Source organism: Gavialis gangeticus, unplaced genomic scaffold (genome assembly GCF_001723915.1).
Source record: "Gavialis gangeticus isolate Ggan-Ray unplaced genomic scaffold, GavGan_comp1, whole genome shotgun sequence".
In the NCBI taxonomy this organism is placed as follows: domain Eukaryota; kingdom Metazoa; phylum Chordata; order Crocodylia; family Gavialidae; genus Gavialis; species Gavialis gangeticus.
In genome coordinates this window covers 5,734,722-5,758,825 of record NW_017729011.1, presented here as the reverse complement: position 1 = coordinate 5,758,825, position 24,104 = coordinate 5,734,722, and the positions used below count along the sequence as shown (strand labels likewise).

The 24,104-nt window shown below is 50.1% G+C and overlaps 1 protein-coding gene across 1 annotated transcript in view; it reads right to left on the bottom strand.

The window, feature by feature from the left end:
* The window catches only part of NPDC1 (neural proliferation, differentiation and control 1), a gene marked incomplete at its 5' end in the record, with an annotated part of 59,264 nt that extends 45,764 nt beyond the window's left edge, over window positions 1–13,500 (bottom strand). The window contains one exon of the mRNA XM_019510440.1: window positions 13,335–13,500. Coding sequence (XP_019365985.1) covers window positions 13,335–13,500 — 166 coding nt within the window. The remainder of the gene's footprint in view (window positions 1–13,334) is intronic.
* Between the last annotated feature and the right edge of the window lie 10,604 nt (window positions 13,501–24,104).

The following is a 24,104-nucleotide window of genomic DNA, read 5'->3' as shown; positions in this document are numbered from 1 at the left end:
TGGGGAAGGAGGGGAAGGAAGGTGACAGCAGGGAAGCCAGATCGGTGTTGTACATGAGTCATGATGAGCCCCCAGGGTAAAGTCTGAGCCTTTGTATAACGAGCCCCCTATCTAAGAGCCTTCCTACGCAAGCGGTGTTCCCAGAAATCTCCCCACATGCACAAGTGTCTCCATGTATGGTGTTACACAGGGACACCCCAAACAGACATCCTGCCATTAATCAGCAGATCCCTGCTGGCAGCAACAGGCTCCGTGGGAGCTGCATCTCTCATCCCCCCCTGAGCTCTGGATGAGGCTGCTCACTGTAGCACATCAAGGGCTCCTGCAGTTATGCCAATGAGGGCATAACACCTACCTGGTGCAGGTGGGTCCATCTTACGGCTGGGCTGGGGGCAAGGAGGCAGGTGCTGCAAGCAATGCCACAGCTCCTGCCACCAATGCAGGGATGGGGAGATCAGCCAGAGATGGGGAAAGGAAGGAAGAGCTGGTTTGTGACTGGGATTTCTAAAGGAGCTCTATCTGAATTTGATGGCCAAATGCCATCAATTCTTGACAGGGCTTGGATGCCTAACCCACAGGGGTGCCCAAATAACCTCAACTTCTCTAGGCAGATCTAGAGATGAGGTGTGTGTGGTTGAGGGGGGATAGAGAGGAAAGGAAGCACATTTCATGACCCACCCTCTATAAGGTGCTGTGAAGAGACAGCCTTTAGGCTAGCTAGGAGATAGCAGAGCTGAAGTGCCAGCTGGAGGAAAGTTGTGGCTGACACAGCGGCAGTCCCATCACTGTACAGAACAAGCACTGCTCATTGGTGTGGGGCTCCCCTACCCGGCGGTCCTGTACAGAGCGGACGGATCCAGTCCTGGAAGCGAGCATCACTGCTGACATCCTTGCCTCGCTTGCTATGGCAGTGCAGACACAAAGGCATGTTGCCATGGAGATGGGGATGGGGAGAAACGTGCATCTTACCCTACTCTTCCTCCACAGAGCTTATACAAAACATGGTCAGGAAATTATGTGAACATGAAATGCCCACTGCTATTAGCCAGGGCCTGGGGCAGATCCACTCTTCCTTTTCCCCCAGCCTCTCCTGCCCCTGCCACCTGCTCTCAGGTGCCACCCCCAGAGGGAGGAATTCTGCTGTATTTCTTCCACCCTCCCTTGCTCCATCATCATCACCATCTCTTCCCTCTCTCCTTACTCCAGAAAGTCCTTCAACACCAGCAGAACCCACCGCCCAGCTCTCAGACGGGGGTACAAAAAGAAAGCAAGGGTGGGTTATTCAACTTGCACATCTCTCTGCCTTGAATCCACAGTGGGGACAATGGAGAACCAGTGGGACTGACTGCTGTTGGGGCACCCAGAAGAGTCTCTGCCTGGAAAGGATGAGCACAAGTTACTGAGGTGACAGGATTAAGAAAAGCTGTGTGGGGGAGGACAATGGTGACAGCTGCCTCACTGTTTTTAACCTGTCTGAACACAGGCAATTCAAGTATCTCGAAATATACTTTAAGACTATTATGGTGAGGACACAGCCAGCCTGCCTAAGGGCAAAGTAGCTTACACCCACTTCAGATGTGAAAAGCTCTCAGTTCAAATCCTTCCCAAGACCTCTCCTCTGGGACATACAGAGACTCAGAGACCAGGATCTTTTTCCAACTGATGCACAGCATGACCTTCATGTTACAGAATTGCCAGAGCCCAAAGTGCAAACTTCAAGCTGCAGAAGCAAGCAGAGGCAAAGGAATCCCAAACCCTGAGACCTGTTAGCATAGCTCAAAAGTCAGGCTGAAAAGCAAAACAGGAGAATGGCAGAGAAGAGCCATGTCTTCAAAGGCTTACGCCATGGAGACTTTTTCCATGCTTCATTGCAACATCAGTGACAGCAATTTCTGCTTCATTTTGCCCTGAACTGGAAACACTGTACCTGCCCCAGGCACTTGGGCTCGCACCTATTCCATAAAAAGCCAAGTGGTTGAAGATCACTACATGGAAGCACCTGCCATTACAGGTGACAATTGCTGGGGATAGGGAATGGGGAAGGGGGAAAGAATTGGTAAGTGCTCTCTGAGGGCTTGGAGAGAAGACTTCTCAGGCAAGAGAAACTAGGCCATGCATCATGATGGCAGGATGCCATCATGCCATGCAGAGACGCAGAGGCTTCCACACAGCTTGGCAGCATCACAACATCACATCAGATTGGCGAATCTCCACAAGGGCGACAAGTCCATTAGGGGGACTCTGTGCATATCAGAGATTTGTGTTGCTTCAACACTATAGTATCTAACCATCTCCATCCAGTCATCTCCCAAATGCCCTGTGGGTATGACAGGGTGCTGCCTCTGTCCCCATTTTGCAGATGTAAATTGAAGTAGGGAGTGATTAAGGGATTTGATGGACAAAGAGATGAGCACTTGCCAAGGAGTGTTGTTAGCATTCCCATCCAAGCAGCTTTGTTGGCATCCTAGGCAGGGCATACAGAGGCTGTGTCCTACCTATATAAAGATGTACTTTACAGGTACTGCCCATCATTAATTCTCACCAAACGGGCACAGACAGGCATGGGCAGAGACCACAGCAGACTGATGCAGCAGACTGTCAACAACAGTTCATTCTGCCCCTGGTTGGGATCATTTACCTGGCAATCAAGGAATGTGCTGCACTTTCCAAATCACTGTCACTGTCTGGCACTGCAAACAGAGGGCAGGGATGTGCTCTACTAGACATGATGGCCTTCTCCTTTGTAGTTCGGTAGGAGTTGATCAAATGGGGCTCTCCTTTAAACATGGGAGAAAAAACACCCCTCACCTCCCAAATCAATCTCACAGTGTTAAGGTTGTACTGGACTCATGTTGGGGCCATGACTAAATATCTCTTTAGTCTGCTTATCGTTTTTGCTGTGCCTACTTTCTCCTCAGCCCTGGAGAAGAAAGCACTACATTCAGAAGCTGGTCTCAGTCCATCCAAACTATGCAGTTGGTCCAATAAAGGATTTCACCCACAAATATCCTTGCCTGTCATGGTGTGCCAAGACATTCACAGCTGCAGCCTTAATTTTGAAGTGACTTCCACTATCCAAAAATTATTTCAGCAATCAGCCTCAACTAGAGCACCCATACAGGGCCCACATTACTGGGGAGTTGCAGGACTGCACTATTGCAGAGACTGCCCTCACTCTGGGGCAGGGATAGTGTTCTTGTCCCAGGTTATACAGCACTGAACACAATGTGTCCTGTCTGTCACTGGGGCTCCCAAGTGCTACTAATGCAAGTTAGTAGTTTCAAATATTTAACAGCACATACAGGCAGCTGGCTCTGAGAAGCAGTACAGCACTGCTGGCTACAGTGCAGTTCTTCTAAGAAATTATGGCCAAAACAGGGAGTGTGTTTGCTGGCTGAGTAACTCTGACTAAGATAATGTTGTGGAGGTGGTGCCAGCAGGATTCCCATGTCGTCGTGTCCCCGCTCCTCTCCCCACCACCAATACATTATACCATGTACACACAGAGGCTTTGGGGACATACAGAAGGTGGAGGAGAGGATACCAGCATGTCTAAAATTTGGATCCATTAGTAACACCACCAGGCCTTTACATTTTTAGGAGAGAAACAAATAAAGTGAAGAGCCCTCACCCCATTCCAGAGACCTTTCACTGCAGAAACCAGCACTTTGCTCATTATGAGTGGTTACATCTGGTTGTTGATGGATCTCCAGAGGGTCTGGGGCTCTGATACCAGAGAAGAAGTCCACCTGCTGTTTGCTTTGGGTCTTTGAAACCCAGATCCACACTCACTCTTTTCCCCAAATCCCCTTAATCCAAAAGAGGCTGCATGAAAAATAAAGAACTGAGAATTTCATGTAGGCTTCAGAGCATTTCCTGAAGGCTCCTGTAAATATTTCATGGGCCTGTCATGTTTCCCTGCATATAAAAAAAGTTTGATGCATTAAAGCAGCTTGAAATAATGGATGGGGGTAGGGCATCCCACTTCCAGACCTTTTGTTCACTGCAGCCTGGTTCCCCAAAGCAGATGGCAGCTCTCCAGTCCCTACCAGTCTTCAAGCAAGCACCTCATCTCCCCTAGGCTGGCCAAGATCCTGGCCATAGCAGTGTAATGCTGCATGGCTTCATGAAGCATAAGAAAAGAAAAGAACCCAAGATTGTTGTCTGTTGCTTTTTGATGCCAGAGCTCTCCTGTGTCCTTCTAACCAGGGAGCAGATAGGCGGCTGCCTTTATCCAAATAGTCTGAAAAGGACCCTGTCCCCTGCACGTGTCAGACCTGATAAGAGAGACAAAACAGCAGCAGAGCCAGAGTCAAAAGCATAAAGCAACAACAGACCTTTGCAGCTGATCAGAGGTAGCAGCTGTTCCACTACTTCCTGCCCATCACTGGATTGCAGAGAGGAAGCGGGGGTGGGGGGGAGTTGTTTTTTCTTTACAGCAATTTGCAGAAAGGGCCTGGAACAGTTTGGCAGGGGTCTCCAAGTGTCTTGCTGCTGGCAGGGTCAGTCTCATGCAAGACTCCACTGGTGTACCCGTATGGTGCCGTGGGCAGAGCAAACCTTGAAAGCATGATATCTTCAGCTACCCATAGCTAAGTAAAGTAACCCCCCTTTGCCAGCATGGCCCAGACACCAGTGAAGAGCCCTTCAAAATGGCTAGAGATGGGACAGGGCACAGATTTTCACTGAGTACAGGCTGCCCAGTGGCTTTCAACCTGTTGTCCATGGACCCCTGGCGGTCCACAGGCTATATCTAAGGGGTCCACCAAAGACAAATATGATTAATCAGAAGTATATTAATACCCATACTTACAATTCAAAGTGGTCCTCGCCACCATTCAACATTTTTTAGGGGTCCACAAATGGAAAAAAAAGGTTGAAAACCACTGCACTAACCGATAATAAAACAAGGGATTCTCAGTTCCCTGGCACAGTTTGCAATGAGCATTTTTCCCAGCAGGGGACACCAAACAGCTGTGCAGAGGATGAAGTCCAGCAGTTCACCCATAGTACTAGACTTCATCCTGGACCATCAGCTCTCACCTTCCCCTCGCTCCTAGACCAGAGCAGTATGCAAGGAATTCTGGCATGGGGTGGCAGCTGTCCCCTGTGGCTTTACATGTCCCTGCTTCAGACACTGAAACCAAAAGGAGCAGATGGGAACACACAAGGAACAAAGAGTGGCTGGGTCTATATCATGAGAACAGTGTTTTGGCTGATACTGCAGCTCTGAGGATAGAGTAACTAATGTGGCCCTCACTAATCTCTGGTGAAAGCCCAGTCAGAGGCATTCATTAAAGAGATACAGAAGTACAGCTGGTCCTGCGAGCTCAGAGAAAACTGACTTCCTCCCTGCCCCCGGAGCTTTGCACTGCAAAGGAGTAGACGGCAGGACAACTGTAGCAGAGACCCAGTCTGCAGCACTGAGCGCTCAGCTAGGCACATCTCCTTCCAGGACTGTGCCCAAACAGCTAACAACCAGATCCTCAGTGGATGCAGAGGGCTGTATGTGCCACTGGCCTCAATGGAGCATGGCTATTTAATGCCCTGGCGCTGCAGCTCTGGGGTGTGGGGTTCTGGGAGCAGAGCTGTATCTCACTAAGAAACCACCAATGCCAAGGCCAAAACAAGAGCAAATCTAAATGGCTCGTGTCCAGGGTCACAGTCAGGCAGAGACACTTGTGGGAGACCTAGCCTGGGGCTTGCCTCCTAGGGGACTGCCTTGTATCTGTGCACAAGAGGCCAAGAACAGCAACATCCATCTGGCACCTGCTCCATGGGTAGGGGTCTAGTCTACCCAACTTGAGGATGATTTTGCGGGTAGATCCTGGGGCTGGCTGCCATTTTCGTAGGCTGAGCATGGCAGGGCCCCCCACACCTCTGATTGGCCAAGGGGCCCCCGCAGTCCTGTCCCTCCCAGCAGATTGCCACATGTCCTGAAACCATGGCTTAATTACCCTTGTTAAGCTTGGGGAAGCCATTAATCCACATGTTAAAAAGTGTGGATTAATGGCTTCCCCAGGCTTAATCAGGGTAATTAAGTTGAGGCTTCAGGCCATCCCCAAGCAGTGGGCTCTGCGACTTTGGTGGCTTGCTAAAAAAAACCCTTACCAGCAAACAGAGAAAAGGCCAGGAAGCCCTGTAGTCTCGAAGTAATGGGGAAGGTTGGAGGGGGCAAGACTCTCAGTGCCTCCTGGGCACCACTTACTGGCTAATTCATGAAGTAGCAATGACCTCTTGGGCCCATAGGACTGGGACAGAAACTTTAGGCACACAGGGAGAGGGGTGCACAAACAGCAGCTCACTAGGATGCAGGCGTGGGAATGTGGGGCTTCAGACAGGGTGCACACCAAAATCCCAGCATCCTGGTACAGACTCCTGCAAAGACTCTCCAAGTCTTTCTACAACACAGTGCATCTCCCTCTTCCTACTACCCCAACACACAGTAGACACTCAATAGCAGGAACCAAGATCCAGGGGAAGGCATGGAACGGTCTGTGATGGGGTCATTTGTCTTGCTACCTCCCTGATGCGATTTCTTTGGGTAAGGAGTCTGAGAGAATGAGGAACAGACAGAGCTTATGTCTCACTAGATCAGTGCAATGAACCAACAGGTCAAACCATACACCATTACACTCAAATGGTCTCATCACCTCAAAAAAAGGGCAAAGCTTTCTGGGTGAACTGCAAGTACGTCAGAACAGGTCTAGCGCATGGCCTTTGCTAACGAATGCTACAGTGCAGCCAGTCACCACGCTGCATTAGCTCAGGGAAGGAAAGCTGGGGTCAAGGTGGGAACTAGGATGCAATTGCATAGTAGATTAATCAGTGAAGTCTCCAGGCCTGAGTGCTACGCTATTGTAGGCTTGTGCGTTGAACATCTCTGAGGGGCAGAGACCACAGCAACTCCTGGCTACTACATTCGTCACTGGGAGACCTGCTGAGCGGGAGATGGCAACAAGGAGCAAGGATGAGACATCATGTGATGGGCTTGACGCAGCTGGCAACTCACTTGCTCTTGTATTTAAGGCCTGGCAGTGCCCTCCCACTGTTCTGCAGCACACACTCATAGCAGTGATGCAGGGAGGGCTCATGACTGCTACTGGAGTGGAAGGAGGGGAATTTTATTTTAAGCTCTCCCTCCATTTCAGAGAGGCTTTAAAGGAGCATAAGACCAATCCACCACCTCAACTGTCTGACTTGGGCCACGCAAAGCCTCTCTCTCTCCCAGTCTGAAGCTACTAGGATCAATCGGGTCTGGCTGTGAGCGAGCCGAGAAGCCCTGTATGTGCACACAAGGCTCTGGAACCCCACAACCTATTACACCCTGGACTGGCCACCGCTGTTGGAAAGGGATGCCCATGAGGGGACAACACTCAGCACTGGCCCTGCCTAAATCAAACTCACTTCAGCAGGGGACAGAAGCAGCCCTTGCTGACTGCTTTAGAAATTCCTGTTGGAAGGGACCAAAATCTCTGGAGCCGAGTGTATGAAAATACAGTATAAATGAAAAATTGACAAGCAACAAGGCAATGGTGCCATGGATCATGCTCCAAAGCATAGGAACGGAAGTCATCTGTATTCCAGCTGTAGCTCCAGAAGGAGGTGTGCAAAGCCATGTTGGCCAAGTCCTCTTTCTCACTCCCACGTTTTTGAAACACATCTGCTCCTCTTTTTTTTTTTTTTTTTAAATGAAGGCGATAAGAATCTTATAATCTAAGAGATGGTGATGTGGGAAACGTGCCAAAAAGACCTAAATTCCCACTCTTCAACCAGAATTAGACACCAATGTACTCACTAGGTTTGCAGGGAGCTGGAATAAGCTGCAATCACAACTATAAGGTACAGGTAACTGCTGAAGGTGCTGCCTCCAGAATCATTAGAGTACCAAGGATTGTTCATGCTCCCAGTGTCCTGATACAAGCCAAGGCAGAGGAGACCACCGCTCCTGAAGCTACAAGCCGACCTGACCCATCGCTTGCCCAAGGGATGCCTGCCCGTGGGACATACTGACCAAAGAGAACATCCTTTGCATCCCCAATCTGACTTTACTGGTCTACCATAAAGAACTTCTCTACTGCCAAGAGCTTCTCTTTTTCTTGTGCAGCCCTGTTGTGTGAATGAATATATGCCACACTCCTTCAAACACACTTTAAAAACAAATAATTCTTCTAAAAGTGGCCCACCTTAAATATCTGAGTTAATTTTAAAAAACCTTCATATGCGCTGTAGAGGTTATATCCTTGCAAATGTGTTTTGTTTTGTTTTTTAAGCTGAAAGTCAAAACATGGGTGTACTCTGAATTCAAGGGCATCCTATTGTCAAAGGAATATGGCATAATCTGCACACATACATACAATAGATAGCATGTGTGCATCCAGATTTCCAGCAAATACAAATTCCATCACCCTACAGTCTTTGTGTGTTGCAGCAGATTGCCCACACAGACCTTGCTGCCAGAAACACTGAACATTGTAAGTTATTTTGCCTAAATAATATAACACAAAATATGAGTTACTGACACAAGCCACTTAAATGGCAACCCTGAGGGGTCTACTTATTACCTCAAGGGCCTGAGGGTTAAGCAAGACATTTTATTTAAGAAACTTGAATCCTAGAAACCTAAAGTATGATGGATACAGTACTTAACTTTGTCATTCAAGCCCTGCTTAGGCTCATCTAACCACCTAACCATTTGTTAGCATCATTCCAAAATTATTGTTAGCTCATTAAATTAAGGTCCTTTTAAACAAGCAATACCATTGTTCAGTTATTAGTTCAATGAAGACAATTTGTTTAGTTAGGATTTTAATTAAGTTTCTAATTTGCATTCTTATTTAAGTTTGCAATAAACCAATGACGCAAAGCTAGTTTTTCCCTTTTCCAAACTGCAACATGAGTCACCACCAAGTTGCCAGCGGTAAATCTCAGGCAATACATTTGCAAGCCATCTGGCTCTGCAAATTTCGTGTATTAACATAGCAGTTGTATGATGGCTAGTTCCAGAGCAGTAATCAGTCACCTCCTTGTCCTAGTGACTGTTGCAGGCACGAGCAACCTTATGCACTTATTTGTACTTTAAATGCAAAGCTATCTTCAGCTGGTGTACAAGTGCTGATCTAGACCTATCCCAGCACCCTGACATTGTCTGGGCAGTCACATGGCAGCTGAAATGAACTACAGCTCTAAGCAACTCGTTTCGGGTTCAGCTGAACTGATCTGTCCTCAATCATCCAAGGGTCATTACAGGATAGCAGCCAGTGAGAACTGGACATTGGACAGGGCAGCCAAAAGCACCAGGCCATTGTATGAGCTCTAAGGAGCAGGTGGGTCTATTTCCTCGGTCCCAGGCCAGTAACCAGTCTTCTAAACCTTGAAATGGAGGGAGTGTGTCTGGAACTGGGGTGGCAGGATCACTTCAGGGAAGCATGCTGGGACAAGCTGTTTTTCTAAACTGCCTTATGGGCATCTACCGGATTTTGCCCAATTTCTTCTTCCTCCTCCATGGGAGGAGCCCCAAGTCCTTCCTAGGAGGGGTGACATGCTGCAGATGTGAGTAGGTTCATTTCTTCTGCCCCAAAGGGCTCCTTGAAGGCACAGAGGGTGAACACCCCAGCTACAGTTAGTTCAGTGAGTTGTCATCAGCTTCCCAAAAACATCAAGAATGGGCACTGGAAATGGATCCAAGGAGGATGAAGGAGGCAGATGGCCCAATCACCTTGACAGTAAACTCCTCCCAGGGCTGGGGATAAGGAGTGGGGTAGGGTGAAGTGCAAGGAGAGGCCAGAAATGGAGTGATGCAATAGTATGAACCATAGTTGCTGAAAGACAGACCAGGAGGCTTTCAGGGTATCTTTTAGAAGAGATTTAGTGTCTACAGCACTGATTCTCAGTCAGGGTGTAATGGCACCCTGGGGTGTCTTGAGATCCTTTCAAGGGTGCCGCAAGGTGCTACACAAACATGATTTACAAGACAAATCCAGAGATTTCAAATAGAAATCCTTAGTAGTTGTCTTTATGAGTTCTGTAACAGAAAAAAATTCTCTATTGTTTTCTGTAGTCAAAAAAAGAGCGAACATTAAGAGCCATCATTTCCCAATGTGTAGCTCCAGTCTATCCAGTGGTGCTTTGAGTCTAAAAAGGCTGAGAACCACTGGTCTACAGGGACCAGACAGCTGAAGCCTGAAAGCCTCCAAAAGTAAAACACTGCAGAAAAATGCTCAGGAGTGCCAGGGGGAATGGCAAGTGTGACAGTGTAAGAACAGGCAGCAGGTTAAGGCTCTCAAACCTGCTGGTATATTTGAAAAGCCACATCTGCTCTAGCTAAGCTTTAAAACTGAATGCAAACTGGCATGGAACAGCAGTCAAATGCCAAGCCTGTGACAAGTGGGCCAAGAGCTACCTCGCTCTGGCAGCCATAGGCTGCTCTGCCAAGAAAGGTACATCCTTATTTCTCCTGGGCTAGAGATGGGGAAATCAAGGCAAAGAGAAATTAAATGATTTGGCTCAAGGTCACAAGGCGGATCAGCTGCAAACAGGATTCTGGTACCCAGCCGGGGACCCCACTCACAATGACACTACAAACCAAGGGGACAACATGGTGGAGAGGCACCAAGGCTGGCCCAGAGGGATGGGAATATGCCCATGCCAGCAACATGTTTTGATACTTTGCAGATTAATTGGGTTGTGCATAAAAGCTTGAGGCATTTATAGATGTGCTCCAGAAGTTGGATGGGGTTGGGGAGGCACTTTAATTAGAGCAACTCCAACAGCCACTAATTAGAGTGCCCTGAGTGTCATGTCCATCAGTTTCCCCATGCTAAAAAATGGCGGCGGGGCACTTTAGTAAAGCTTGTAGAACCAGCTTTAAAGTGCCCCTGCCACCAATTTTCAGCGTGGGGACACTGATACACATGACACTGGAATCTGAAGAAGCACAGTAATTACCACGCTCCAGCAGACTTGATTAATTGAGTCTGCTCTGAGGTGCTGTAATTACAGCATGTTGCAGCAGCCTCCGTGCATGTGTATAGGTGCCCTTGGATACCACAGTAGATAGGTGCTTGTCTTCCCTGAAAGGATAAACTTCAATTTCTACTTTAAGGCTCATACATGCCACTGTAGCTGAAAGAAGTCCACTCATGATCCAGAAGAACCCCCTTAATGGCTTGAGCTGTTAGAGGAAACCTCAAAATGGGAGAGCAGCAAGCTGTCCTCCACCCCCTGTTCTCACTGTCATCAAGACAGCGTGTCACAATCCCTGTAGTGCTGGCTTGCTAGATGACAGGTGGCCTGGTAGCTTTTGGGAGCTGCATTCTCCTCACAGGGGCTGCAAGCATCCGTCACAGATAAGGAGAACGTGAGTTTGAATCTACCTGGGCAATTCCAATTTCAGGCAGTATCTTGCCACATCCCCCGTCCTTCAATCCCCGCGTGGCAGAGCGTGCAGGGCAGCAGAGTGCAGGGAGTGACTAATGTCTCTGTCAGAAAGAAGTGATGCCTCATCTGCCAGCCACTGACACAGTCAGACCCGCCTCACAGCAAGTGACACTGGTGCTCCACGGAGAAGAGGGAAGAAGATCACTGCAAGAGCCACTGACATTAAATTAGTGCAACTTCCCTGTGCAGATGAGATCAGAAACAGTCTAGTTCAGGGGTGGGCAATTATTTGGGCCAGAGGGCCACTTAGGGAGTTCTGGTAAGCGGTCACAGGCCAGGTCAGCACCCCCCCCACCCACAACAGCTCAACAAAACTCCCTAAGTGGTTTGGCCCTACACTCAGCCAGGGTGGGTGGGGAGCAGCATCCGGGGCGGGATGGACCAGGACCAGGGCTGGGATGAGGAGCATGGGGCCAGGGTCTGGGACAAAGCCCTGATCCACTCCCGGCATGCTTCTGCCTGTGCCCCTTGCAGGGATGTGCAGGGAATGGATCATGGCTCTGCTCTGGGCCCTGGCCCTGCACTGTCACTGCCCTGTGATCCCAATCTTGGCCCTGGCCCTGCCCGCCTGTCCTACTCCTGGATGCCCCTCCCTGCCTGCCCATGGACCCATCCCATCTGCCAACTGAGTGCACCTTGCCCACATGGGTCTCTGGCCAGTCTCCTTGGAGACTCCACCCACCCGTTCTGTCTGGCACCCCTAGCAGTGGGAGTGGGGTGGACGGGCCAGGGTGCCTGCAGTGTGGCTAGGTCCAGTGGCAGAGACCGGCAGTGGCAGCTGGAAGGACCCAATGCTATGGGGGCTGCTGGGAAGTGAGTCTGACCTCTGTGCTACTCCACCCCACTGCATGCCTGAGGCAAGTGGGATCGGCTGTATGTGCCACAGCCCGTGTGCTGCCCCCTACGTCTAGGCCAGGTGGGACCAAGGGACCTGCTGCAGGCCAGATAAAATCCCTTGGCGGGCCAGATCCAGCCAGCAGGCTGTATTTTGTCCACCCCTAGTTTAATCTGTGGTAACCGGTGACTCCAACAGGCCAGCTCCCAAGGTTGATCCTCCTCTTGGCCAACATTTTCTCAACTGGTGAATTCAGCACACAACCAGTGGGTGACTTGATGGGGGTGCCATAGCCAAAGACATGTCCCCCAGCCACACAAAGCCCTCTTTGCTACTAGAACAGGCCCATTACTCATGCTTCCAGCTACAAGCTTATCTCCGAGCTACTGTGTCCGGTTCAAGGACAAAGAGGCCCTGTCCCTTTCCCAAACACGTTCCATTTCTTCTCAACGTTCAATGACGCAACTGCTGGCATTGTCCTACTGGCATGGGGGTTTTTATTGTGCTGTGACAAATGACCTAACAACAAAGCAGTTGGAGATTTTGAGTGGAGCAGCACAGCTCCGATGCTTCAGAAGGGCATCTGCGCTTGGGAGAGAGCTGGCTACAGTCGGCTCCTGGGTACACGGAGTACTAGTGTGCTCTGCACCACAATCCTGCTTCAAGAGGGCAGCCTGAAGACCCTCTGTGAAATACAGCTGGAGATGTATCTACATGGCAAAAGCAGTGCCAAGCAGAGACTCCTAAGTTTGCTCGGGTGCTGGAAGCTGTCTAGCCACTCGGTGCTCCACGTGGGTGAAGATTCTGCTTCTCAGCGTGGCAATTAGGCTGGGGTTAAGGGTAGTCTGCACTAAACTAGCCAGTGCAGCAACTGCATTACCCCTGCTAGCTCTGCCTGCATGGCTTCTCTTTACAAGGTACCATGTCAACATGCCTTCATTCAAACCCCTGAAATACCCAGGAGCTTTCAAGGCAATCCAGAAGATTCTCGGGACAGGGACTCGTCTGGGGGTAGCCTACAAGTTAGCAGGAAGGACCACACACAAACACACATACATACCACTAGGTAGGCGCTTCCTCTGGACACATCTCCCTTGGTCATCTTCCACGAACTGCAGGAGGCAGGGGCCACAGGAGTGGGCGCCGGGCGGACAGAACTCCCTCCGCTGCAGGGCACAGTCCAAGCTCCGTGGGCAGGACTCTGCTGGGAAAAGGAAGAGAAAGCAATGTCACAAGAGGTTGGTGTCCTTCAGATGCCCCTGGAGGTGGGGAAGTGCTGCTGGGTACAGGAGCCGCAAGGGGAAAACACTGCCATTTCTGGAAAAGTAACACCCCTTGGAGAATAGCACAGCACCAGAGCAGAAGGGTGACTCACTCTGCTAGTGCCATCAAGCCCCTGCCAACTCAGTCTGGCTGAAAAGGAGCTGAGTTAATGGATCTAGTCTTGTGGTTAAACAGCAAAACACAGCTCTGGGACATCTACATTCAAGGGCAAGTGACTTAGCAGCTCTGTGACTCAGGTACCCTGTGGGTAATATGGGATCGTTATAGTGAGGCGCTATGGGGATAAATTTGTTAACACATGTGGAGTGCTCAACTGTGGGGTCCAAGCGCTGTTGGAGAACGCCCATACAATGGAGAGAAACACAACTGTGTAACAGGATGCACTAATGCTAACACACAAGTCCTGCCTTGGCACTGTGTGGTAGGAGCCACTTTAACTTCTGGAGACCTAATTGGTGTGACCAATTCGCATGCCTGATTTCTCTAGCTGACCACATGACCCACCACCAGTAGAGCTGCTGCTGCAGCAACAGCAGATGCTGAGAGCTAAGAGATTAGTCACCGAGATTAATGCATGGCTTAACGAGTGCCTGAGGCAGCTTGACTATGGCAGACACACCTACGCTATGGTTCCCTAATCCTTGTCCCTGGAGCTCTGGTGCATTCTCTCCCCAAGAGGCACAGCTCACACCAGGCACTTGCAGAGTGGCCCAGGCCACAAAATTGGCTGTTAATCATACATTGCATCATGACAAACAATCCTAGCAGGAACCTCACACCTACTCTAACTGCTCCAGGCCTCACCCACTCCTGGTTAACAAGGCTTCTTGGCCTGGATCTGAACATCACAAAAGCTGGGGACATCAACTGCATGGCCTACACATTTTCCCTATCGCTGGCCCACCCATCAGGGGACTGTCCCCTAGTAAGTCCCCCCTGTAGGAAATGCATCAAAGAGCTAACTCCACACACCCAGCTGACAGCCCCTTGGCCAACCTCATTGCATCTCTCTGTATCTCACTGTGACTGGACAATTCAGGGGGGAAAGAGGGGCTGTACGCAGCAGACAGGATAGAGGAAGAAAGGGCACTCACTAGTTAGGGGGCTCCTGAATATATCTGATGCATCTCATGGGACCAACAGTGAAGCAAGAACTCCCCCCACCCCAGGAGGACAAGGACCAGGATGAGGGGGGAAGCCTTTCCATGCTCCCTCCCCAGCTTGAATAAGCCATCCTCCTCCTGGGTAGCAGGAGCTCCCTGGCATACCACTCACACACCATGCTCCACAGCCCTGTACCCCAAGCACAACCTGAGGAGCACATCCACACAACTGGGAAGGCTGCCAATGAGGACAAAAGCAACTCAAGTCTCCAGGGCGGTGACAACGAGGGTTTCGTGCCTAGTATGCTCACTACATACGCTCCAGATGCTGCTGAAGATCAATACTGAACCGGAGGGGGGCCGTGCAAAGATGTAATTAGCAACATTCCCTGCTAAGGAGCTAAGATCAAGTTTGCAAAGCTCACATGGCAACAGAGCGCAGCGGTGGCTTAAAAGCCAGGGCAGAATACACAATCACCCAGACACTAAGAAGGGGCAGGCACGGCTTTTATCAACCACCACAAACCTACAAGGCTGCCAGATGTCAGCACTAAACTGAACTCTGCCCCACGAGGTTCCCTGCCACTGCTGGAAGACCCAGAGAGCTCAGTGCTTCAAAAAGCCTGCTTCTGTGCAGCACCTAACAGCTCGCAGCTGGGTCTCCTCCTCAAGATCCTAATGACAGTAGAGTCACTGCTTTCCTGGGAGCCTTTGCAGCTGAAAGCTGGGGCATGTTTATACCCATCATTTTGATCATGAGCATAAAGAACAACCAACCCCCCTGTCCTCCCCTTCCTCCCCCAAGAGAGAAGCTGGCATCTTTGTGGCATCACTAATTTCTTAGCCAGCTGGCACCAAGGACTGAGCAGAGTTTGGGTCAACGAGACTGGATCTCAGCCAGTAAAAACGTTCCCCCTCTGGTTCTGCGTGTTGTGAGGAGGCCACAATTCATCCTGTGGGCACCTGCAATAAATCAGTCACTCGTGAGCAGGGCTGCGGCATCCCTTAGGGGGTGCAGGTTACAGAGCAGCCAGTCCATGAGGCAGGGAGATGCTGCTGGAGCACTCTCTTGTCTCCTACTGCTCATCCACCCCCCTCCTCAACTACCAGCCAGCCACCCCTACCCCCATTTTCTGGGGACTTCTGAGCTAAGGACCAGAGGGACTTCTCAGTTTTGTTGCTTGGCTTCTGTGCCCCCCCCAACCTTAGATCCGTGCTCACCAGCTGACAGCTGGGCACATATCAGCTGGGCAACACGTCACCAGCACAAAAGCAAACACAAGAAATTGTAAAATAGGTGCTGCTGGCATAGCACCTTTCTTGTCAGAGCTCTGCTTTCATTTCCTACTGGGCTGCTGGGGCAGGGCAAGGAGTTAGGGGACAGAGAACTGCTGCTTGCCCCCTTTGTCCAACACAACAAAGCCCCTTCAGACAGCCCAGAAGCAGAAGCCCCTCTGAGGACTGTACTTAATTTTGGGCACTACTCCCTGCCCTTCTGCCTTGTGCCCTTCCCTGTGACACTGCTGGAGCTGGTTCAGACCACAGACCCCTGCAGGCCTTGGTCTCCTACAGCCTGCTGCAGAGGCCAGCGGCAATGGAGGTGTTCATGAAGTGCCCAATAGCCAGCACTCCCAGCCCAGCCTCTGTGGGGTAGAGACATCCACTGGAAACCAGGCTGACCCAGCTATTTACTGCAAGTCTTGACACTCCTACCCCAGCTTTGGGGGACTTCTGAGCTAAGAACCAGAACACTTCTTATTTATCTTGGGCTAGAAGCCCAGGCACACACCAGGACCCCAGCATGCCAGGCGCTGCATGAACAAAACAAAGACAGATCCTGTCCCAAGAAGCTGGTAGCCCTTCTTTCCATTCCCAGCTGCCTCCTTGGGGACATGTCTACACCCACCCCCCTTTTCATTCCTTCCCAATACAGAAAGCAAAACAGCAGGCAACAGGCATTCAGGGACGCAAACTGCAACTCAAGGGAGGCTCCTCTTCCTGGGCAGTAGGGGCTGAAGCCTCTGCCTGATTTGGGGCAAGCTGCAAAGAAAACCCCGCTGTCTCCTCCAGACAGCCAGGGAAGTGGGAGAGAAGCAGCCCTTGCCCCTTGCCTGCAGGAGAAAGAGCGATGAGTCACCACGAGAGACTGTTCGTGACAAACCTGAACAGGTTCCCGCACTTGACAAATAAGCCCAGTGAGCTGCATCCCCACCCACGCTGCAGTGTCCAGACACCGAGTGCAGCTGCGCTGCTAGGTACAGAGCTCTGCTTGGCATGAATTAGGGGGCTTGGAGCACAGTGCCTCCCACCACACTAGCAGCAGCCCCCAGGCAAAGGCTAGGATGTGGGATAATGAGGGAGGAGATGTGTTTGACCACCTCCCACCCATGCACCTTTGTTTAAAGACCAGCGATGGAGGCTGTTCTCCCTTCCTGCAAACAACCTCCACCGATGGGGGTGGAAGTAGTCCAGACTGAGACGTTCCACTGGTTACTCCAAATCTGTGCCCACCCTGTCTGCCCCCTTACTGCAGACTCTGGGCATCTTCTCGTTTGAGGCCCCACCTCTGTGAAGGAGGGCTATTAACCCATGGCACGAGTTTTGCCTGTCAGCAGCTAGGGGTGCAGGGCCCCAGATCCCGCCTGCACCGATCTCCTTGACAGCTGACAGGCGTCATGACCTCAGCAGGGGCCACCATCCCTGCAGCTGTCAGCCTGCTGCGCCTTAACCCACGGCATGAGTTTTGCCTGTCCACAGCTTTAGGGGCAGTTCCCCCCAAACCCCTGCACTGATCTCCTTGAAACTTGGCAGGCTTTGTGGCCTCAGTAAAAGCTACCAGCCCTGCAGTTTTGACCCCCCTGTGTTGTAACACAGATGTGACAGGAGTTTTGCTTTCAAGAATTTGGGATGCAGTTCCCCCCAAACCCATGCACCGATCCTGAAACTTGGCAGGATTCATGCTCTCTGCGGAGTCTACCATCCCTGAAAAATTAATCCAAATCAGACAAAAAACAACAAAGGTATAGATATTTTATTGTTTTCCCATTATACACTATGGCCGGATCTCCAGGGAAGCTCCGAACCGCTTCGGGAAGCCGAACGAGGCAGCGCTTCGACCTGGATGTGCTGCTTTGGACCCCGAAGCGCCCAAAACCTCTCCAGATCCAAAGCTCTGTCTGAAGCCTCGCACAGCCCTAGTGCGCAGGACCCAAACCTAATGTATTCCAGCTCCAGGACTAGGGCAGCTCACAGCAAGTCTTTAGCTCCTGCATAGCACTTAAGACCCCAGCTTTATGGGAAGATGTCCCTATGAATGTTCACCGTGGAGTCAAGTAAGCCCATGATGGCCCATCAGGGAGCTGTCCTCGGTGGCAGCAGGCCACTATCAGACAGCCCAGAAGTGACCAGCTGGAAGCACGACAGGAGGGAGGAACCGCTCTGAACTCCAAATTGCCACGTCAACCCTGCTCCCTCAAACTCGCAGGAGTCCAAGTAATGTTGTGTGCACTGTTGTCAGGAACACAAACATGCAGGTGGATTATTACTTATCACAGTCCCTCCCACCAGCACAGCTGCCTACTGAGGCAAACAGCTCCCGTACTTGCCAAAGCTCAGCACAGCACCGAAGCAAACAAAGCTGTACCCACACACATGCACCATACTCTTTGCCAATCTGTCCTAGGGAAAAAATTCCTTCCTGACCCTAAATTTGACAAACCAGTCAGCTCTGAGCAGAACAGGACCCTAGGGGTCAGATCGGAGGGTTTTGTTTTTATAAATATGGGCAGGAGCATCAGTGCATCCCATTCACAGCCTTAGGCATGGCCAACATCTTTCTCCAGGGAACCAGAGAAAGAATTCCCCACCCAACCAAAGACAGCAGCATTCATAAGAGGTCGGGGAGGAGGGGGGACTTCCTTCAAAGCCCCACAGGCAATCAGCAAAAGCCCTGGAGCATGAGACTACCAGGTCCTTAACACACTGCAAGCTACTTGTATCCTCCAACACAGAGATAATAAAACAGCAGATTCCACACATCGCATCTGCTGATCGCTGAACCAAGACCTCCCAGTTCCTGTCAAACCCTCTCAGCCATAAAACATACAGTTCAGGCCCAGAGCCATTCAGGTCCTTTGCCCTCACTGGCTGGCTCACCAGACTATTCCAAAACATCACTCCCAATTTCCAGTCTATCTTTGTTCATAGCCAGTTTGTAGCTATTTGGTCCTGGGCTGGCATTTTTCAGCTTACACGTCTCCCCCTCTAATACTCACCCCACAAATATGTTTGTAAAAAGCAATTGTATCCCTTCTCAATCCGTTAAGCTACACAAGTCAAGCTCCTTTAATCTTCTTTCATACCAAAAGGTCCCACCCGTAGCCACCTTAGTGGCCCTTCTTTGAACCTGCTCCAGCAGATCTTTGTTGAGCTGTGCACAGATCCTAAACGGATGGCGGTTAAAATGCTAATCCCAGATGACCTGCCCTCTGCTGAGCACACTGCATTTTTCCTGGAAGGGGAATAAAGGAGGAAGGGGGTGGTTTATCTGTGTACGGATCAGTTATGACCCTGCTTAGCTGGCAAAAATCACCCTCACCTGTGAGTTTATCAGGTTGTATGTAGGGCATTAAGAGGTTACTCTTTCAGCTGGAAAAGGATTGTTTTAGGATTTAAAAATACCAGCTGGTGTTTGGTGTGTACTCTCCCTGCAGATGAGATTGAAGATAGCAAGATATGCATCACAAGACGACTTCCAGGGGCTCCCACGTCTGCTCCTCAAGGATGTATGGTCTTTGCGAAATTCTGGTCCGGTCCACATCTGTCACAGGAAGCCAGTCACCCTCTGTGAGCATTTGTCATTTAGGATAGTATGTCAGCTCTTGCCAAGTTCAGAACAACAGCCACACCGCCACTTCAGGGCTGTGCTCTGGCTCATGTGGGGAAATAGCACATGTCAAACAGGGCCCTAGGTGGAAAGGCAATTCCAGCGCAAACATCCCAGAGGTGAAATGGCTGCCAGGGGCAGAGGGCTGTCCCTTAACTCCATGTCACCAGAAGTCAGGAAGAGACCCATCTTGCCTGCTTTTGGGTAGTCTCACTAACACCAGGGCCAGCCACAAAGCAGCAACCCAATTATTTCCGAGGGTGCCTATACATGAGCCGGGAGGCTGCTCCCACATGCTGTAATTAAAACTCGCTGGAGCAGACTCCAGCCAGCCTCTGTGTCTCATGTACCAGTGTCCCTGCACTTCAAAACGGAGGCTGGGGCACTTTAAATAAAGCTCATCTGATGCTCCAGGTGCTTTAATTAGGGTGGCTCTTGGAACCCCTCTAATTAAAAAGTGCCCCCCACCCTACCCCCTGGGGCACATGTATAGATGCCATGAGAGATAATCCTGAAGACAAACCTGCTCACATCTTGAAGCATAACCAGAGTTTTCACTTTAGCTGGGACGTGGTTGAAGGGTGTATTTACCTTACAGCGAAAGGTGCACATCAGGAATGCATGTGGCCAGCAGCTATTTTGCCAGCAAGCACGATGCACAGCTTTACCTCCAACGCTGCCCAGACTCCTGTGCCAACCCTTTTCTGATTAGCCCCAGAAGAGCAGCAGATCCTACTATGAATAGCTATTTCAGTTTGAGCTTTCACTTGAGACTAAAGTTCCCTACTTGATAGTGGAGCCAGACGGTTCTGTGCTCCTCTCTCCACACCTTCCCCAGGACAGAGACAAGAAAACCCTGATGCTTCATCTCTATCATCGATCATCCTCCATTCCCAGCGCATGCCTTGTTTCTGTGTAAGGTCCTATCGGGAGCAAGGAAGTGCTTGTATCTTCCAGATTATTGCCATTCCCAAGACAGCAGGAAGGGTGTGCCAATGAGCAAGGAAACCTGCCCTCATTTCAAGTTATAATAACCCGGAGCTGCATTTCTTGGAACTGTTTGCTTTGCAGGTGGTGGTTCTCTCAACGCCTTCCAATTAGGCCCCATTAGAAACAGTAGCCAGGCTCTGCCAAAGCCCAGCACTGAGCGTGCAGAATTAATCTGACGTGATTTGCTCATAATGTTATTCTGCACGCAAGGGTTGGAAAAAAGGCTGGGAGCACTTAATGCAAAGAGTTTAAGAGCATTAAAAGGGGTAAAAACAAAGTCACTGCTGCTTCCAGAGCCTGATAATTTGCTTATTAAAAGAAATAAAAGCAACAGCAGGCTTAAACACGCAGGGCAGAAAGCAACAGGAAGCAATAGTGTTTTCAATGTTTGCTCTGCACGCAGATGAAACACCAGCATGGAGACCGGGGCTGCTCTTTCTGAACAAGGTTCCCATGAAGTTGCATGAAACAGAGGCAGCGATTCAGAGAAAGCTGTGCCTGCAGGAAAAGACTCAGCAACAAGACAGAAGGAGAAGCAGAGAGGGACAGTTTATCCTTGACTTGATAATGGCAGCGGCCAATTGCTAAGATGACAGACCACATGCCCAGGCTGAGCACTGCTATGGAGGACAGGCAGAGCCGGAGTCTACTTGTAAGTCAAGCTGGTTTCCTCTTCCCATACTCCCTAAAAAAAAAAAAAAAGTGTCTTCCTGCAGGCAGACAGTATAAAACTGGTCCAAAAATGAAAAATTGAAGAGAAAAACAGAGGACATAAACGCGTTGGGTTTCGTATCAATAGAGGACAGAGTAGCAGAAAACTGGAATGTCCTTTATGATAGCCACCCTAGTCTAGGTCTGTAGCCAGTGGGTGGTCTCCACAGCGAGGGAGACTAGGTGCTTTTGTCCACTCCCAGGCACCAGTATGCCACTCACGCAGATTTTTGGGTTTGGGTGGTGGACCTGGAGCTTGCTCCATCTACTCCATGCATTGACCTGGTATTGCAGTGCTTCCAGGACCATTGCAAAAAAACAGACAAAGGTGGAAGTGAACCCATTTACAGCAGTAAGAAAGCCGGCCAAGTTGATGCAAGGTTGGGGCAACTCTGGACAAGCCAGGAAATGGCCCCTGTGAGCTGGCCTAGTGCTCTGTGGTCCAGCTGGGAAACCCAACCAGTAGAGAGAGTGGGGTAGTTCAGCTACATTATGCTCTCTGGCTTTCCTGAGACCTGAGCGGCAACATTTCTGAAGTGAAGGTCTCTGTTCTTATCCAGTCTCCCAGGACAGTGTGGTGGTAGTTTATAAGCATTTTGTAGGTAGCTGAAGTATAAAAGTCCTCAATCGGCAATGCCTCTGGTGCCAGCTCCTCCTGAAGACTTCCTGTATGCAAGTAGGTTTTGTTCCCGTATTTCAGCAGAGGCCGGCTCAGCAGTTCTCTCTCATGCTTTGTGTTTGGCTAGAGGGCTCTGAGGATGGATCCATCGTATTCCAAGGAAAACCAGTAACAAAGAAAACACAAGGCAGTTACCCATCTTATTACCCTGGCCGCAAAAATGCCTGCTTCTAATCTCGCTCCACAGAAAGGATACCTTGAGAGAGTTTGTCCCCACAGACATACACCACAATATCCCCAGGCCAGCTGCCACAGCAGCTTACATGGACGAATGAGAACAGGAAAGTCGTGCCTTTCTTTTAATGCTACGTAAGAGGAGCGCTCACGTGGCCAGGCCTGGATATTTGCTGTCTGCAAACCTGCCACCTCAAAGCAATGCAGAAAGTGCTGCCATAAGACCCAGGCCAGCGAGTGTACAGTTGGCACGATTTCATGGAAGTTTGAGGTGGCAGGAGCCAGCTATAAACCTGTCAAAAGCTCAGCTTCAAAAGCTACCTGCTGACCTGGGGCTTGGCACACAGCAGGAGCTAGATTTTCAGTAAGTGCTACATCTGGTCAAAAAGCCGCTCAAAATGATGGCAATTTACATTAATTTGTCCACTTCTCACACTCTCCTGAGAGTAGCTTCAACCCCCTCTTTGCTGGCAGCGAAGGAGGCTGCTGAGAACTGCTGTGGGGCTTGGAGCTGGTGGGGGTGGGGGGGGAAGGAATCATTTGCATTTAGGAAAGCAAACAAGACCAACTTTGCATGGAAACACAAGAGATGCGCTGGATTTGTGCTCTGAGACGTGGGAGGCGTTAGGCACATGAAAAAGCCTTTTTTGCCCATTTAAAAGTGATTCATGTGACTCATCTCAGAGAGGCGAGAGCGCCCGAGTCAGGGCTGCCAGAAATAAATAGCACGAGAGCTTTAGTTTGCAATGAAATGCAACATGAGGCTCAACACCGGAAGCCACGTTCTGTGCCCTGCACCCCTCTTCCCATTCAGACTCCAAAGCACGCTTGCATACGTCACCAGGGAGCCATCTCTGTTAAATGACTTGCCCAAGGCATACGGCAAAGCAGTGGCAGAGCCAAACTGCCTGGGTTTCAACTCTCTGTACACACACAGGAGAAATCCTTCCCTAGTTTGCTGGAAGAGAGACGCATCCTGCTAGAGCCACTTACACAGGGCACAAACAGTCCTCCCAGTTCCCTGCCTTCCAACAATAGCCATCCCTAGCTTTTCTATGGCTCTTCTCTCCCTAGAGCTCAGAGTGCTTCATAGAATCGGGCAGCGGCAGCTTTTTCCTATGTCTGTAAAGTGCAGATTTTGAAGCAGGGGAACCGAGACCAAGGTCAGAGACAGGAACAGATCCCAGGCTTTCCAAAGCCCTGTATGGTGCGCTGTACACGAGGCACTGCAAGTCGCTGCCCTGAGAAGATGTAAGAGGCTTCAGAAAATGAAAATGGATTAAAGCATTTACTGGCAGAAGGCTTAAGGAGGACAAACTAAATGAGATGTCACTGCCAGCTTGAATTCTTTTTAAAGGATCCTTGCAATTTTCCTCACAAGCCTCCCATGTATTTAGAAGGGGAGGGAATAAGTAGAGAGATTTCCACCTGTATATCCTGCACCCAAGGTGGAGGGAGAAGCAAAGCTACTGTGCTTCTACTGCCTTAGGGCATATCTACCAGGCACACACCAGCTAGCTCAGATACCACTTGCAGCTGACTAAGATCAAGAGAGATGAACTGCCCCAGTATTTATCTGGGTTCCCAGGTAGATTTGGTAGCCTGCCCTGAGCTCAGTACTAACACAGTTGCATGGCAAGCAGTAGTCCAGGTGGTTGATGAAGAGCTTGTAGAGTCTAGGGGCTGTACACTTTTGGCATCCAAGTGCACTTCCACAAGAGCACAGATGCAAGCCCAAGGCAGCAGCTCATGTGCTCAGTACATATTGGACAAAGATAGAAACAAACATCAGTGCTTGAAATAGGAGACAACAGTTCTCCTTGGTGAAAGAATGAGCTGGGGTTGTACATCAGGTCAGAGGATTAACAGTGTCAATGACATTTATTGATCAGATTAAACTCCCCATGGTTTATCAATTGCTGTTTTAAGAGCTCACGTGTTAGCTTCTTCTGTGCAACAATCTTTCAATGAGTGGCAGCTAAAACCAAACAGTTGTGTTGGTAA